Source organism: Crocodylus siamensis, chromosome 9 (genome assembly GCF_052110815.1).
Source record: "Crocodylus siamensis isolate JL-2025a chromosome 9, ASM5211081v1, whole genome shotgun sequence".
Classification (NCBI taxonomy): domain Eukaryota; kingdom Metazoa; phylum Chordata; order Crocodylia; family Crocodylidae; genus Crocodylus; species Crocodylus siamensis.
In genome coordinates, this window is record NC_143403.1 from 69,103,858 (window position 1) to 69,121,276 (window position 17,419).

Here is a 17,419-nt window from a genome sequence, read left to right on the forward strand (position 1 = left end):
CCAGGTGGCTCTGTGCCCTGAAAAGCTAAGGGTAGGGCGGTAACCTGGGAGGCACCTGGAAGATACCAGGTAGAGGACTCGAGGAAAACATGGCACTGAGGGGCTTCCCTTCTTCCCCACCCCCCACCTCTTTTTTTTTTTACCTGGTGTGGGCAATAAAGCCTAAAGATAAGGGTTGGGACTGGGCCAGTTCTAGGGATAGGTCCCTCTTGTACATACAATCTCTAAATCACCTGTCAGTGGAGCACGTGCATCTTCTCTGCAGTGCAGCAGTCTCCATCACAGCAGCAGTGAAGGAGTGGTAGAGAAGGGCCAGTGAAATGCCGCAGACCAGGGGGCAGCTGGAAGTGACCAAGTGCCCGGCGAGGGTACAACTTGGTCAGCTGCAGGTAAGGCATTGCACTGCACTGAAGCTACTGAAGGAAGTAGGGGCACATAAATCCTACTGCAAATCTATAGCAGTAAGTGCAAGGACTCTGCGGCTGCTCCACTGCTAGGACAAGGCGCATGGAGTCACGCTGGCTGTGATTTGCAGCTGTCTATAGTTTTTATTTAAAATGTCTTAATCTTGTATCTTTATTGACAGTGGGGGCGCGCCAGTCGCTCCCTCCGCTTGGAAGCCCCCGTCCCCAAGACCATTAAAAACACGAGGTGTATAAAGGTAAGGAGCCCCTCGGCAAGAGCCGACCCCACACACAGACGCTTCCCTTCCACCTGCAGGGCTGTAGAAAACACAAGTTGGGAGAAGATCGGTCTCCTGGAGTACAAACACTTCACATTGTCTGGAAAGGGCTGGAATAGGAGGCCCAGAGTTAACGGCCCTGTCTATTGCTGATGAGAGTGTTGGGCCAAAGCACGCTGCCACAACGGCTTCTCAGCCTCGCTGCAGCAACAGTGGAAACCCGAGCAGCGGGTAGGGTAGAGATCGCATGGGTCACACGAGGCAGTGAGTGGCGAGGTCTGGCCGACACAGGTGTGCCAGCCCGAAGGCCACGAGAGCACTGATCTACTCTGCACGTGTTCGGACCGCAGAGGTAAGCCACAGAGAAAGGCACCGCGGTCTGGGGAGTGAGGCCCCGACTACCCTGACAGAGGGAAGCTCTTGCCTGCACCGTCAGACCCTGCCGGGACAGTGTGCAGCAGGGTGGAGGCGAAGCTGGCGGCCTGTTTCTCGTCCTCCTGTAGTGTTCGCACAGCTGCTGTGCCATCCTAGAAGTTTATCACTCGAGCCTCGTAGATGGTGTCATCTGGGTCCAGCTGCAAGAGGAGGGAGGGGAAAGGACAGTTCTGTGGGTCATGGGTGCCATGGGTCATGGCTGCCATATCACTCCTAAGGAAGACTGTGAAGTCCAGGCATGCCTCGTGTGCTGCTCCTTCCCTGCCCCCTCTAAAAGCAGTTGTGTGAGCCCATCCAGGAGCAGTGACAGCTAAGGGACCAAGTGATGCACCCCAGTGGCTTCCACAGATCCCTGTGGGGTGCGACTGGATGCTATGTGTTGGGGCTGCCCTTCCTCTGCAGTCAGGTGCTGGCTCCTGCCTGCCCTCTTGGGGTAAGGCCCAGCATAAACTTGCCGAGGTGCGTGATGGACCTGGGATGAGGTAAGTGAGGACATCCTCAAAGGCAAGTCTGCCACCTTCCTGCTACCAAGTTAAGTAGCAGTGCCTCAGTCCCCCACTGCAGACTGCGGGTGAAGGCGCCCCTGCTGTCCAGCGGGACAAGCCAGTGCTTTGCAATGGTGGGGAAAGGACCAGTACCTCGCCGTCCTGTTTGAACAGGCAGGCTGGCTTCTGAGCCAGTGGTGGCTTCTTCAGGATGCTGCGCCTGGGAGCCGAGGCCGGCTTGGCCTCACCACTGTCTGTGTCGTCGTACACCCCGGCCAGCGCATAGTGCTTCTTCCGCAGCTCCCCGAGGCGAATGCGCTCGTTCTCCAGCATCTTCTCCAGCTCCAGCACCTTTACCTGTGCAACGGCAAACCCAGGACCCTCCCTGAAACTAGAGCTGAGGGTGTGGGCAGCTGCGATTCCATCTAGGCGCTGTGCAGGAGGTACGGGACTGCGATGCAACCCAGCTGTGGTTAGACTGCAAACCCCCAGAACAGAAGAGCACTGCATGTGGCTAAGTTGTTCCAGGACCAACCTGCAGGCAGTGAGGTGGGGACTAAGGAGATGTGTGGCTTGCACAGAGGCTGCTCAAAAATACATGCATGGTTTTCAGCTGAATACACTTGTTCTTGGAGAGCGACAGCTTGCCTGGGCAGTGACTGCTGGCATGCAGATGGCAGGGGTGTGTGCGGGTCCAGAATTGGGCCATAAACCTTTGCAGTGGGGACCTGCTAGCTGTATGGCTATGGGCTCTAAATCCACAGTGTAGCCAGATGCTGCGTGCATGAGAGAGGACCCTGGCTGCGACCACCTCCACAAGATGGGTGACGTACCTGAGTCTCCATCTCTTCCTTCTTTAGCTTGATGAGTGACATGCCAGAGAAATCCATGGTATCTGTTGGAAAGAGAGTGGGAGGGTTTTTGCCTACAGCACGTAGCTCATGTGATGTGGGCCATGCCTCCTGCCATGTGCCAGCGACCTGGGGCTGGCCCTCAGACAGTCCTGTGGGGATGGGCCAGAGGAACCCGAATGGTCTCACCTTTGTCCTCAATCTGCTCTTGGCCCGACTTGGTGGAAGCCACGACATTGGCAGCCATCTCGTTGACACTGCGGGAGCACTCTTGCAGCCTGGTCAAGTTCCTGCTGTTCTTGTCAGCCTTGACCTGCCGGGAGTGGGGACTGAGCGGTTCTCAGGTACGTGGGGGGGGACAGCCGGGGCTCTCGTGTGGATGGGGGAGGGCACTTGGAGCCAGCGAGCGTGAACCCACGCCAGCTAAGGGGGTGCCAGGGTCGTGCACGGGTGCTGAGAGCAACTTTGCAGTTGGGTGGTGTCACCTCCAAGGGCTTTGCCTGGCAGGGGGGATCCTGTCCTGCATGCACAAATGCTTTCCATGCAGTAGGGCTTGGACCCCAGGAAGCATGATAGGCTGGAAGAGCCCCATGTCCCTTCCTCTTGGTTGCCAAGCTCAGCAGCGTGGTGGGATTGCTACAGCTACCCCGTACCTGCTGCAGGGAGTGAAACAATTCCCAGTGGCTCTAGGCAGCCTCTCTCTCCTGTTTAAATGGCAGGGCACAGGGCAGTGTGACCTCAAGGTCTGATCCCCATGCATGAACCATGACTGCTTGCAAATCCCCCCTCCGCTCTGGACAGGACCTGTATCCTAGCAGCTGGGATTGTTGTGCCTGCCTTATGACTGTTTGCATGTGTTGCCTACAGCGCCCTTTCGGAAGCGAAGGGTGACCTACACACCCGTGGCTGGATGCTGTTCCATCACCTCCCCCCGCCAGGGGACTGGGGAAACATCTCGTAGGCTTGCACTGCCCAGGCTCATGTACGTTGCTCTGCTGAAGATTACCTTGGAGGCCGCCACCAGCTGGGCCGTGCTGGCTGCAATCTCATGGGAGCAGACAATGAGCTCTTCATATTTGCCTGTGTGAAGGACCACGCGATCTGCAGATTCCCTGCAGGGCAGAGAGAGAGTGGGGATGGGTTAGGGAAGGGCGACGTGGGCAAAGGAAAGCAGGAGAATGTGGTGCTGCCAGCCGCGTAGCTTGTGCCAGTGCCTCACGAAGGCCTGCAGGCCCCTGAAGCCACAAGCGTGCATGGGGGCAGCTCCCAGGACCTTGTTATCCCCATGCCCCGCAGACTGGAGTGTGACGAGGGCGTCTTGTTCACGGCCAGCGCGCAGCAGCATTGCCGGGGGTCAAATGGCAATGGGGATCCAGCGCTGGTCTGAGCTGAGATGTGCTTATGGCACAGCTGGCTCTGTGCATGGCTGTGCGCCCATCATAGATTTCATAGACTTTCGGGCTGTAAGGGACCTCCTAAGATCGGGTCCAGCCCCCTACCCCAGGGGCAGGAAGTCAGCTGGGTTCAGAGGATCCAGGCCAGGACTGCATCCTCTGATGGGCACGGGTGCCCTGGGGGGCACAGAGGAGGTGCTGCTGGTGGGCTGGAGCCCGGGAGCTCCACAACAAGAGCTGGAAGCGTGGCAGAGACTTACACGAGCTGCGTGGCCCCCCAGCCCACGGCTTTGGAGGCAGAGATCAGGCCCTCGGTCCAGCGGGAGTTCTTGGCGTAAAATTCCTGGCTGGTTGCTGCTCCCTAGTGGTGCGAGAAGGTTAGACACATGGTTAAAGAGGCTGAGAGTCATGTATAGGTCTTGGGTGAAGAACAATTTACTCCTCCAGCACAGGCAAAACTCACATGGGGGAGGGGGGAGACTGAACCCATAACAACATCGCGGGCTAAAAACTGGAGTGTCGCCTGTCTCCAGTACGTGAAAAACGAAACGGGTGGAAGGCCGTAATCTGACTGTCCACTGGACCGCATCAGCAACCTGCCAATGCATTGTGGAAAAGTCTTTCTGAACTGTGGGGACCCGGGGGATTCAGTAATTTTGCCTAGCTTTTGTAGATTTTTAGGGCTGGAATGGCCCTCAAAAGAGCACTGCCTCCTGCCCCAGTGAGGTAAAAGGGTTTGTGCAATGCCTTGTTCCCAGTGTCAGTCGTGATGCGCAGTAAATGCATGTTCTGCTGCTGCCCAAAGGAAGGGCTGTGGGCATTTGGGTGTCGTTTAAAGTTAAACCGCAGCAGAATTGTTCTGGTTTGTGGGTGGTCTAAAAGCACGGGGCTGTGGTTTTTGGGATCTGTGCTATGCATCCAGTAGACGTACTGGCACCTGGGCTGAAATGGTAGTGACTAGTTAATAGCAAAGCCTTTGAGCAAATATTTGGACACAGCTGTGTGCAGTGGCTGCAGAAGAAAAGCCAGCCAACCAAAGGCGCCGAGGTGTTGGGTCAGGGGTGGTGAATGGTTTGGGTGTAACCAGGTACAGGCTGTTAGGTGCCCTTGGGGGATGGTGCCAGAATAGTGCAAGGCACAAGGTGTAAGAAATCCTAATGAGAGCAATGGAAATATTTCCTTTATTTTAAAGCATGCATTGTAATCATGGGCCCCTGTGTTGTATCTGCTGCAACAGTAAATGCCAGGTAGGAAATCTTAAACCGTTTCTCACCCGTTCTATTGAATGGCTGTACCTGCCATTTGTCATCATTCCCTTTCTCCTAAGGGTGCAGAGTGTGTGTGTGCCTGTATTAAATGATGTTTAATCCCTTGGGATGAATCTGTCAAAACCATGTTGTATATGCATGTAGTGACTGGGTTGTAGAAGGAGCCATTACACAGCACATGATACTGGGTAGTTAGGATAAGGGTAAGTAGGTAGTAAGTTAGTAAGGTAGTAGGTAAGGATGGTTAAGAGGCTGTGGGAAGGGGCTCAGGGAAACGATGCAATGCTTATGTCACTATTGGCTCGGTGACTGTAAATGGAGAGGGAAGCGACATAGAAGGTGACTGTAATGCAGCAAAAGCCTCATGTTTGTTTATGGGGTGTGATGTGAATAAAGCGCAAGGTAGTTTACTCCTATCTGAATGTTGTGGTGCGTAATATTCAATGCATGGGCACCTGCTCTCAAGTCAAGTGTACTGGGGATGTGAAAGGCAAAACGTATGTTCATCTATGGAAGAATCGCGTGTCATTTCTGGCCCTGTTTCATAGCTCTTCTCCTTCCTTCTGAGCAGAGTCTTTCTGTGATAGCTGGCTCAGTCCATGGCTGCTTCTGCTGCAAACCTGAAGGAGGACACTTGGTGGCTGAAAGCTCTCCCAAGCCTGCGGCTGGTTCAGTAAAAGAGGTCACAGAAAACCCTTGCACCCCGTATGCTTCCTGGACCATCCCAGCTACAACCCCACTCCAACCCTAGTGGGTCATTCTTGGTCCCCCTTTTTTAAAGCTTGTTTTCCTCCTATAACAAGGATGTTAACTGAATCTTGCATACACCTCAGGCACTGGAAAAACATTAATAAATGTGTTTGTGTGCACCTGGTTTGGGGTTTAGAGACCTCTGCGGTATCTTCCTCTCCTGTTTGTGCAGAAGGCAGGGCAGGATGGTACCCTAGAAGGGCACCCGGAAAGGCAGATGTGGTCTTAGGTGACAGACTGCTTCGTCAGATGCTGTGAAGGGACCTTAGAAGCCCCTTCCTAGCATCTGATGAAGCAGGGTGTTGTCTAAGGCCACTTAGGAGAAAATGAGATCTGTGGGCTGCAAGTTTTAGTAGTAACAATGGGTGGCACAGGATGAAGGCTGTCGCCTGTGAAAGGCCCTGGCCCTCTGAACAGCATAGCCTGTAGCTCATCATTTTGTCCTATTTGTGGCCTAAAGTAGACGTAAGTGAGTGAAGAGCACCTGAAGGTATTGTAAGGACTGTTTTTGGGCACAGATCCGTCTATGGGCTATGTGACAGTCCTCTGTACGTGCATGGGTTTGTGACAGTAATGAGCACACTGAAGTGGCTGCCTAAGTTGTCTGAGCTAGCTTATGCAGGAATGCTGTGTGTTATGGCATGTTCACTAAGAGGCCCAAGACCTGCATGGTATCAAATAAGTGGCAGCTGAGATTGCAGGGTAGTGTTTCTCCTCCTATCGGAAGGAGGCTTCATCCACCTCCCAAACATCCCCTGCCTTGCCTCCAGGTGGAACAGGCTACCCACGGAGTCGGTGGAGTCTCCATCCTTGGAGGTTTTGAAGACCCAGGCAGACAAAGCCTGTGCTGGGATGATGTAAATGGGGCTGGTCCTGCTTCGAGCAGGGGGTTGGACCAGATGTGACCTCCTGAGGTCCCGTCCAACTCTCATTTTCTATAAGACAAGGCAGAGGATGTTTGGGAGGTGGGTGAAGCTGGTGTGTGGAGGCTGCAGAACATGCAACTGCACCGGGGACTTCTTTTGAATGTAGATGTGGTCTCTCAACTATGGCAGCTGGGTTGGGAAGCCTAGGTAAGGCAGCGTGACTTGATCTGAGGGAAGACAATGTGAAGGTCAAAGAAGTGCATGCAGTAGTTGTAGCTGCATCGCAGTGACTTTGAGCTAAAGCGTAGGTTGTTCTGGGGAGCAATGTGAGGAGCTGAACTGAAGGCTGGAGGCTTTTCAGTAATGTAGTGGAAGGGGACCCTAGCAGGTGTCTCACCAGTGCAACATTTCAGAAGAGCAGCACTGTGTCATGGTAAAGGTTTTGAGGGAATGAGCTGAGAAGACTACTGCTTCCTGCACTGTTTGCACTGGACAGCTTTTGGTCCCTTAGTTTTTGGAGCTGCGTTGCTAGGTAGGTAGGTGGGTTTCTTGCTTGTGACTGTTAACTCAGACCCTTGTGGAACGAGTCACTGGAGAAGAAGTTTACAAGCCTGTCAGGTGGAAGCACAAGCCTTACCCTGCCGCTCTCCACAATCTCCTTTTGCAGCTGGGTAGAGGTCAGCACCAGGAGCCGGATGGCCTGCAAGGGCAGAGATCGACTGTTACCCTCACTGCCAGGGAGGCTGGGCCCCCCAGGAGAGGATCACAGGCTGTAAACTCACCTTCATAAGGTCCGTGCAGGAGTTCAAGATTCTGTCAAAAAGAGGAGAAACCAGTCAGCAGCGCCTAGACCCCTGCAGCCCCAGCCTGTCAAACGGCCTAGGAGCACGCGCCCCTGCCAGTGCTGCCCGAGCCAGCAGCACTGGACATGTTTTACAATGCAGGGAGGCTGGTGTGCCCTTTTCTTAAAGCCGCTTCACATCCCCTGCCTTGGCTGTGAGCCAGCTTTGGCCATTACTGTAGGCTTGGCCTGGGCTGTTGCTTCTCACTCACCTTTCGTTCACCTCCAGTTTAACGCCAGAGCTCTTGCTTCTGGCCTGGTTCATCATATCCTGTTTGAAGACAGAGAGAGATGCATACTAGTGAGCTGGGGCTGACTTGTTACAAGAGAGCAAGTCCCCGACCTGAGGCCGGCAGCCTGCTTGGTAGCTTTGCTGCGCTGCATTTTACCTCCAGCCCCCGCCCCGTGAGGAAGCATCTTGCCCCTTTACATCACACGGAGCAGGGCCACCTGAGGCTCCTTTGTTAGTCCTGACCTCTGCTAGCCCAGCCACACGTGTGCCCATGAGCACAGCCGTGTGCCTGCATGCTACCTGGGTGCAGGACTGGCGCTTCCCAGGATCGGTGCAGCCAGACTAAGTCACACGGAGGCACTTCGGTTGCATCCTACCCCTCGCACCATGCTTACAAAAAACACCAGCTCTCTCACCGTTAAGCCTGTTTGTTTCCTGTGCTCCTTGGCCTAGCGCAAGGGCACTCTGTCCCTCCTACTCGGGCAGGGGCACCTCTTTGCAGTGACGTCTTCCTCATACCAGAAACCAAACCCAGAGCCACGTCTGCTTGTTAACAGCCTGGCTCACGGGCTGCCCTCGCTCTGCAGCTCAGACTGCGCAGGAAGCCTGAACTGCCAGACGTCGGCTTCTTGTGCAGGCTTGAGTTCAGACCTTAGTCAACTGGGAGCGGTGGGGGCATAACTCAGTATCGACCTAACAACCAACTTATCAACTTAATTTCCACTTTCCCCCTTTCTCATTCATTTCTGCTTCTTGCATAGCTGTCACATTGCAGCCCTCCAGCCTCTCCATAGTCTCAGGCCCCCGCGGGGCTGCAGTTTTCTCAGCTGCCCCCTCACACCTGCCTGGGTCCCTCGTGCTCCTTTGAGTTTGCTCCTCACCTCTGACCCCCTCAAACGCCCAAGGAGGTAAGTCGTATGCGAAGGAGAAAACTTAACACCCGCCACAGCAAGCTGGTGCACGCGGACACCGGCGTCCCATCTCACCTCTATCCTCCTGACGGCATCTTCGATCGCTGCCGAGGTGGAGGCCATTTCCTTCTCGACTGCATCGCCCAGCTCTTCCTGCTTGATGTCCAGGCTTTTGGGTCTCAGCTCCTGCAATGGCAAAGGAGGCCCAATGCTCAGTCCACGGGGTGCTCCAGCACCGCAGAGGCCAGGCACTTGGGCACGAAGCTGACCGGTCCTGACAGTGGCACTGGGGGCAACTTTTCCTGCCACGTGAGGCTTTGGCCTCCCAGAGCTATCGTGCTGCCGGTCTCCTACCCTGCTCCAAGGACTTTCAAGCAGACCCAGAAGTGTTTGCAAAGGGACATCAACTCACCCCTTTTCTTAAACCTTTTCCCAGCTGCCTAGTTCCTCCAGCACACAGACACCAAAGCAGCCTACCTGTGGGCTGCTGCTAGCCCTGCACCTCCCTGCCCTGGGCATGCCCAAGCCCCCTGCATTGCAGGGAGCTCCTTGCACTGCATGTTACAGGCTGGACGTGCTGCTTGCATGGACGGCCTTAAACCTGCCCCCACACCCGAGATCTGCCAGGAACGATATCGGGAGCCTGATGACACCCCGGTCTCAGCGTGGCAATGCCCCTATGGTCCCACCTGGCCCAGTAATCACTGGGCACAGCTCAGCAAGTACTGTCCCTACCCTGCTGACACATGCATCTTGGTGCCCTCCTAGCTGGCACCCTTACCCCACTGACCAGCTTGCTGTGGTGCAGCTAACAACCTCTCCAGCCAGGGAGGCAGGAAATGCTGCCCCAGATGATTTAGAGCATGGGATGGACCTGGGGGGTTCCTGCAGAAAAGGATCTGGGGGTGACAGTGGACAATAAGCTGAATATGTGTCAACAGTGTGAAGAAGGCGAACAGTGTTGCCAGCAGATCAAGGGAACTGATTATTCCCTTTATTTGGCACTGGTGAGCCCACACCTGGAGCACTACGTCCCGTTTTGGCTGATTTTTTCCCTGTCCATGCCCCGCACATCGGTAACGCAGCCTGGCTCATGCTGCTCACTAGAGCGGAGCAGGCTGTTTGCTGCGAGTCTGCCCGCAGCGGTACCGGGACAGAGCCGGGCACAAGGGACCTGATGGCACTTGCCCATGCGTGCCCCTGCCGGCACCGCCTCACCGCAGTCTACCTAGTCCAGGACCTCGCTCTCACCACCCCCACCCGGCACCTGCCTTCCTGTCCTCTTGGTTTCCCATGCCCTACTTCAGCAAAGCTGCCATTCACGCACACCCTGTCGAGGGATCAGCTTTCCCATCCTGCCTTTCCTTTCAGGGAGTCATCGGGTCGTTGCCATCACTCCCGTCTGCCCAGACAACGGCACCAGCCAACCCCTCGCCTCCTCCAGCACAACCCAGGAGCTTTCCACCTCCTTCTCCCCACCCCACAGCACCCTCAGAGCCAGGAAAACATTTGGCTACCAAGCAACACGGCCCTCGGGGACAGCCAGGGAGACAGAGCCTCGTCGACGCTACCCATGAGCTGCCACCCCGGGGGACGGGAGGGGTGGCACAGCTGGGACCACCCTGTCCGGCACAACCATGCTCAGCCCCTGCCACGCCATGCCCACATCCCTGCCCTAGCCCCAGTTCGGGTGCCTCAGGGCATCTCGTGCCCACCTGGCCCAGCTGGAGGATGCCCAGCAGCGTCCTCCTCACGTCCGCTGTGTCCGCCTGCCTCAGCGACTGCCGGTCCTTCAGCTCACTCAGGTAGTCCAGGCTGCGCTGCCCGCAGTCCCTGCAGGCGTCCGTCAGCTCTGCCAGCACACACACAGCGCGTTTTGCTGCCACCGGTCCCTGCCCACCACCTTCTCGCGCCGCCGAGCAAGAGGGGGCAGCAGCCGAGGGGCACCGCACCCAGTCCGCGAGCCACACCTGCCCCGGGCCCAGCACCGTAGCGGGCAAGGAATAGGCGGCGAGGGAATCCCACGCGTGGGCATGGCCAGGCCCGCAACGCAGCTCATCCCTCCCTCACCCGTGCCATTTGCTACTCACTGTCAGCGTGGTCCGTGGGCGCCGTGTGCGACGTTGCACTGCCGCTGACAATGGTGTCCGCTGTCAGGTGCGCAAACTGGGCCAAGGCCCCCACCAAGCCAGTGGCGTCTGTCCAGATGAAGAGAGAGGTCGCCTGCTGCAGCCCGTGCAGGAGAGGCCAGCTTTTGCCCCCACCCAGCCCCGAGAAACATCTCCCGCCTCAGTTGCCCCCCTGCTATCAGTTGCTCTTGCCGCAGCATCACGGGCACCGGCCGGCATGGCTGGCCCCTCTGTCACACGTGCCATTACGTGGCATCTGCCTTCTTGTGGCCCACCCTGTTAGCGCTCCTGTTCCCTCGCCGTGCACGGCGCCTGCTTTACAGGCAAGCGAATCGCACCACAAGCAGGTAAAGGCGACTGCCTGATCTTTCTGACAGACTCTCCCTGGCACCGGGACTTGCAGTGCCACCGCCACCTGGGACCTCACCTGTCATGGCGACCAGGTACCGCGCGTGCCCATTCTCCAAGGTGTTCACAGACTCCAGGGCTGCCTGAGCTCGACTGACGAGATAATCTGCAAGGACACAAAGGTCCAGGTGAGGGCCTTGCATGCAGGGACGGGTATGTCAGCAGGAGACGGGGCACCGGGGAGGCTACAAACCAGCCCTGCTCCCCACGCGGTCAGGACAAAATGCTAGAGGCTGCCTGCTGTAACCACCTGGTTCCCCCATGGCCTGTGCCTGTCCCCCGAGTGAGCCCTGTACCTGGGGAGCCAGTGCATCGGACGTGCAGGGGGTCGTCTAGCTTAGCCACCGCATCCTGGATGATGTTCTCTGCCTCTTGCACTGTCCCTTGCAGGATGCCAAACTGGTCGTCCAGCAGCTTCTGCCGCAGGCTCTGCTCCTGGCTCTCCTGTAGGGTTCAGGCAAAGAGTCGCATGCTGTGGGCCTTGTGATTCCCACCAGCAGGAATCCCTTTGCTGCTAAGGATGGAGCATACACGAGCCCTGCTGTTGTGCGGCTCTTATTCAGCACTGGTGAGGCCACATCTGGAGTCCCGAGTTTTGGGCCCCCCACTACAGAAAGAATGTGGATAAATCGGGGAGAATCCAGCAAAGGGCAATGAAAATGGTTGGGGGCTGGGGGGACATGATTTCTGAGGAGAGGCTGAGGGAACCGGGCTTATCTAGTCTGCAGAAGAGAAGACGAAGGGATTTAATAGCAGCCTTCAACTACCTGAAGCTGGGTTCAAAAGAGGATGGAGCTGGGCTGTTCTCAGTGGGGGCAGATGGCAGGACAAGGAGCAATGGGCTTGAGTTGCAGCAAGGGAAGTTTAGATATTAGGAAAAACTCTCCCCCTAGGAGGGTGGTGAAGCACTGGAACAGGTTACCCACAGAGGTTGTGGAGTCTCCAATCTTGGAGGTTTTTAAGACCCAGGCAGACAAAGCCTTGGCTGGGATGATGTAGCTGGGGCTGGTCCTGTTCTGGACTAGATGTGACCTCCTGAGGTCCCTTCCAGCCTGAATTTTCTACGATTCTGCGAACAGGCTGTACAACCCGCACCGAGGCGGTGGCGGTAGGCAAACGACCAAGGCAACAGGACTGGCTCAAAGTCATTGCAACCACACCTTGATGCCAGCCAGCTTGGGCACCTCCACCATGTAGCTGCCCGCCTTCCCTGCTCTAGGGTGGCCAGAGCCAGCTGCTACACGCCACAGCCCTGCTACACGATGGGCCAGGGCTGGGGTAGAGGGGAGGGTCTCAGTGACCAGAAAAGCATGGCAGGAAAAGGGCGACTGGGTGGTGCCAGAGGTGTAGTGAGGCAGCCAGGTGCTGGGGGCAGCAGGATGCATGGGAGCAGCAGTGCCAGTGCCATTGTGCAGATGCAGCAGCACTGTTTTTGTGCCCCCTCCCCTACAGCAGTGCCCAGGACAGCTGTCCCGGTCACCTCGCCACACCTGGTCTCTCCATACCCGATGGCTGAAGTAGTGTCGGTCAGGAAAAGCAGCCAGGAGTCCTGGCTCCTAGTTCCCTGCTTCTGCCCCCATCACGGCGGGAGGAACATTGATATGATTTGCATCCACTGATACTGAAAAGAGGCTGCTTCACTACATGCAAACATTTCAGTGCAAGGCCTTTCCGGTCACGCAGTCTCCAAGGGGAAAGGGAGCTCCTCGGTCATCGGCCAGCTCCACGCGAGTCCGCGTGCTGACAACAAGAACTTTCCCTGCCTGCGCCTCGCTTCTGACCCTACAAAGGCAGGAATGAGACGCCCCGCAAGCGACGCCTGGGCTCTCCCCCCCGGTCGCTACCTTGTCCACCAGCTTCCCCCGCAGCTCCCCAATCTCCTTCGCGCTCTTCTCGGCCTCCCGGTGCCACAGCAGCTCCTTCTCCTCGATCAGGCCCTTCGTGGACAGCAGCTCCCGCTCCCGCTCGCTTGCCGCCTTCCTCAGCGAGTCCTTCTCGGCGTGCAGAGCCTCCAGCCGCGAGCTCAGCTCGGAGCCCGTCTGCAGAGGGGGAAGCACCAGCATGTCACACCACGCCACCTACACCCTTGGGACAAGCCGACTGGGCCAGACCACGGGTCCAGCTTGCCCAGTCTCGTGCCCCTCACGCCCATGCGCAGTAGCTACCGCTGCCCCTTTCCTCCAAGAATTTGTCCAACCCTTTTGTGAATCTGCCCACGCTGTCAGCATCCACCACGTCCAGTGACACCGCGTCCCACACATTAATGACACGCCGGGTGAAAATGAACTTCCTTGTGTTAGTTTTAAACTGACTGCCTACTCGTTTCACTGTGTCACCTCTAGTTCTGGTGAGACAGCGAGCCAATAATACATTCCTCTCGACTTTCCCTTCACCGTTCAGTATTTTGTAAACCCTTATCACGTTCCCCCTTCAGCACCTCTTTTCCAAACTCAATAAGCCTGGCCTCTATAGTGTCTGCTCATATGGAAGTCCCTTCGTGCCGCTCATCATCCTTGCTGCCCTTCTCTGGACCTGCTCTAGTTCTCCTATCTCCTTTCTGAGGTGCAGGGACAGATTCAAGGTGTGGACGCACCATGGATTTGTAAAGGGGCATGACGATACTTTCCATTTTGTTTACAGTTCCCTTCTTAATAAACTCTAAAGTTTTGTTTGCTTTTTCAGCCCACCGCACCGCAAACTTCCCCCAGCCCCTCCTACGGGAGGCTGGCGGAGACAGCCTGCACACACCTGGCCCCTCCACTATCCCAGATGCCCGGCCTCAAGATTACAAGGGACTTTCCAGGGCTGTCTTGGGGGCAACAGGCCCATCCAGACACTCTGAGACCTACACCGCCCACCCCACCGAACTCCTCCCCTGCTTGCTGAGGTTTCCAAGGGTGTCTTCGGGAAGCGCTCCTCCAGCTGCCACCCCCAGCGCTGCTGTTGCGACTCCCCTACCTTGTCAGGATTCAGGGCTTCGTGCTGCTCCAGCCCTGTCACAGGACACAAAGGGACTGGGCGAGGAGAACGAAGGGCTCAACTCCCCGCACGGGTGCCATGTCATCCCCCACCTGCCTTGTGCGGGACCATGCGCTGGGAGCACCTGCTTCGACGGCAGTGAGAGCGGCAGGGAGATCTCCTCATGTCGGGACGGGACGGCCTGGCACCCTGACACCAACCCTGGCTGCTCTATGAACCCATCCCTGCCATCCGCTGTATGTGGCACTGCGGCACCTACCTCCTTGGAGTGGCTGAGAGACTGCTGCGCCTGCATCAGCTCCTCCTTCTTGGTCTCCAGCTCTCTCTTCAGCTGCTCCATCTGCAGGGTCTGGTCCTCCAGCTGCAGGGACAGACGGATGTAGCAGCATTAGCTGGTCCCTAGCAGCACCCTAAAACTACCCGGTGCTGCCTCTGCCCCCGCTTGGACCCTGGGAAGGTCACGTGCAGAGTGCCACGGTCCAGCTACTGAACGACACGCAAGCCTGCGCTTCCTCGAGGCCCCTGCTGATGTCTGCCACCCTCCCCGAGCCCCGTGCAGCGTTCCCAGGCCTGCGGGGAAGCAGAACAGCCTCCTGGCCACGCACCTTCATCTCTGCCTCCCGCTTGACCTGCTCGATCTGGAAGGCCAGTTGCTCCTTGACGCGCGCCACCTCCTCCTGGCTCTGCTGGGTGACTGTCAGCTGCTTGGCTGTGTCTGCGTTCTGGAGCGAGAGAGGAGGTGGGAGAGGCTGTCGATGCCTCACGGGGACATAAACCTGCCTGCGGAGAGCCTCGGGGGACAAGTCCGTTTCCTGGCCCGCTCGGGCTGACTGATCCACGCTTCCCTTTCTACAGGTCGCTGAGGCCTCAACCTCTTTACCGAGGTGAATGAGGCTCCACATGCACCTTTCTGATCGAGGGCATATCCTTAATTGCAGGTAAGATGCCTGGGCAAAGCGAGAGACCCTCCGGCCAGATCTGAAGCGAGTATGAGGGACAGCACCTACAGCGAGGATCAGGATGGAGACGAGGTCCAGGACAGGCAGGGCAAGGCCGCAAGCGCAGAGACCGGAGGGAGAACAATAGCCAGCCTGCCCTCTCCAGGCCCAGCATACCTTTCTCAGGAGCTCAGCATGCGTGTTGATGAGCTCGCTGTGCTTCTCCTTCAGCTTGGTGTAGCGGACCTCGGTGGCACTGGCCTTCTCTGAAACGCACACAAACCCCCCGGCGTCAGCGCCACCAAGCAGCTCCTCAGTGCCAGGCGCTGCCCAGCACCAGACGGAGATGGGGAACACACTGAACAGGAGGCCCGGGGCCCGGCTGCTGCACGCAGGGTCGGCCTGCCCCAGCGTCTGGCTCTGGGATTTCCCCTCGGCGCTTTGCACCACGAGAACGGCTGCAGCACCGAGCCCTGCCGGGCGGACTGCGTTCAGCCATGCTGTACGGGGGTGGGTGAAATGTATCCTCACCCCGAGACAGACCCAGCAGACAGCCCAGGTGTCAGCAGCCCCCTCCCCGCCCACAGCCCCTGACGGCACCTACTTTCGGCCTCGACGTACAGCCTCTGCGTTCGGTCACTCTCCAGCTTGGCCTTCTGCAGCCTCTCCAGCTCGTCCCGCAGCTGCTCGTTGTCCACCAAAGCCTTCTGCTTCTGCTTCCGCTGCTCCTCCACTTCACCCTCCAGGCTGTTGACCTGGGCCTTGAGCTGCGCAATGTACCGCTGCGCCTGGGGATGCCAAGAGACGCGGACCCTGAGGCATGCACGGCCCAGGCGTCACACCATACAGCCTGGCATGGCACCAGATCTGGCAACAAACTGCTTTCAGACACATGCCAGGGCTTCTGCTGACCCTGCCAGGCACCTCACGTGGGTAGGAGACCTGCACGCAGCCTGTGCGAGGGGGCTCTGGGGAGTCCCAATCTTCCCAGCACCTGCTGTCACAGTCTCTCCTGCTTGAATACTGTCATTTCAGTTCCTCTTTCCTCGGGGCTTGGTTTTCTTCCACTGACATATGCTAGTCACCATCTGGTTCAGCCCCTCTGGGGTTTAGGTGCCTGTACACACCCACCCACCTGCTCTCTTTCTGCCCCCACCCTGCCCGCCGCATCCCCCGTGTCAGGCCCGGTCCCTGGAGCTCCAGCTGGCCCGGTGGAGACCAGGCCCAGAGAGCAATCGCAAAAAGGTCTGTCCCTAACAAAGTCATATATCTGGCATCATCTTTCTCCGCCAACTGTCCCTACAAAGGGCCTCGCACCCTGGCTGAAAGACTCTGCTGAATGTGGGGAGCAGGGTACCCCGACACGGGGCCTCACCTCCAGTTTAATCTTCTCCAGCTCCATGCGCAGGGCTTCCACTTCCCTCTTCAGGTTTTCAATCTGGAGATCCCTGGGGATGGGAGAGGAAGGCTTGCGACTGGCCCAGAGAACGGCAGCTCCCAGCCAGACCCGGACCCGGCCAGTGTTGCTCCCCCTCACCTGTCATCCCGGCTACCATTGGGGGGCCCGAATGTCTGCTCGAATATGTCCACTGTGACCTACAGGGGACCAGGCAATGGACAGCATTAGCCCTTCGCTGGCTCTTTGCCAGGGTCTGGCTTGACTAAGCCCAAATGCCCCTTGACAGGTGATATCCCAAATAATCAGAGACCGCCTGGCCAGCGTGCTTTCAGCCACAGCTGAGAACGGCTCCTGCCAAGCCTGGGGGGGCCTGCGCCCCCACCACGCTAGGTACGAGGTGCGGCAGTTCGCAGCCTCGGCTATCAGCAGCTTGCCGGAGCGGACTGCTTTGCTCCCAGCTGTGCTGTGTGGGAGGGGAGACAATGTCCGGCCTGGCTATGTCCCTGAAGGACAGACGTGGCTAAAACTGAAGGACTCAGCCTTCACCAGCATCACGACACGAAGTGGGAGACGGAAGAGCACGTGAGTTGCACTGGCTCCTTTTGCGGGTGACCTCCTGGCTCTGGAGGCCCTGCAGTGACCCACGGTGGTCCGGCCCGAGCACCCCAGGCTCCCACCTGCTGCTCCGCCGCAGAGCCCGTGTTGATCTCAATCAGGTTCTCCGGTTCCTCATCTTCAGGGGCCTCCTCCGGGATGACCACCACGGGCTTCACGTGCTCCGCCAGCGCCGAGGCCCGCAGGAAGTTAGGGGGGCTCTGTTGGGACACGGCACGCTTTGGTCAGGTTCGCAC

General features: G+C 57.6%; 1 protein-coding gene across 1 annotated transcript in view; it reads right to left on the reverse strand.

The window, feature by feature from the left end:
* Positions 1-525: 525 nt before the first annotated feature.
* The window catches only part of HIP1R (huntingtin interacting protein 1 related), a 42,323-nt gene continuing 25,429 nt past the window's right edge, over positions 526-17,419 (reverse strand). The window contains exons 11-32 of the mRNA XM_090062856.1: positions 17,246-17,383; positions 16,707-16,765; positions 16,545-16,617; positions 15,774-15,957; positions 15,347-15,435; positions 14,837-14,953; positions 14,491-14,592; positions 13,097-13,291; positions 11,549-11,696; positions 11,272-11,358; positions 10,806-10,913; positions 10,431-10,567; positions 8,791-8,901; positions 7,785-7,843; positions 7,514-7,544; positions 7,369-7,431; positions 4,108-4,208; positions 3,460-3,565; positions 2,643-2,766; positions 2,436-2,497; positions 1,756-1,959; positions 526-1,257 (exon numbers count right to left, since the gene is read on the reverse strand). Of these exons, the coding sequence (XP_089918982.1) occupies positions 1,210-1,257; positions 1,756-1,959; positions 2,436-2,497; positions 2,643-2,766; positions 3,460-3,565; positions 4,108-4,208; positions 7,369-7,431; positions 7,514-7,544; positions 7,785-7,843; positions 8,791-8,901; positions 10,431-10,567; positions 10,806-10,913; positions 11,272-11,358; positions 11,549-11,696; positions 13,097-13,291; positions 14,491-14,592; positions 14,837-14,953; positions 15,347-15,435; positions 15,774-15,957; positions 16,545-16,617; positions 16,707-16,765; positions 17,246-17,383 (2,346 nt within the window). The 3' untranslated portion in view covers positions 526-1,209. The remainder of the gene's footprint in view (positions 1,258-1,755; positions 1,960-2,435; positions 2,498-2,642; positions 2,767-3,459; positions 3,566-4,107; positions 4,209-7,368; positions 7,432-7,513; positions 7,545-7,784; positions 7,844-8,790; positions 8,902-10,430; positions 10,568-10,805; positions 10,914-11,271; positions 11,359-11,548; positions 11,697-13,096; positions 13,292-14,490; positions 14,593-14,836; positions 14,954-15,346; positions 15,436-15,773; positions 15,958-16,544; positions 16,618-16,706; positions 16,766-17,245; positions 17,384-17,419) is intronic.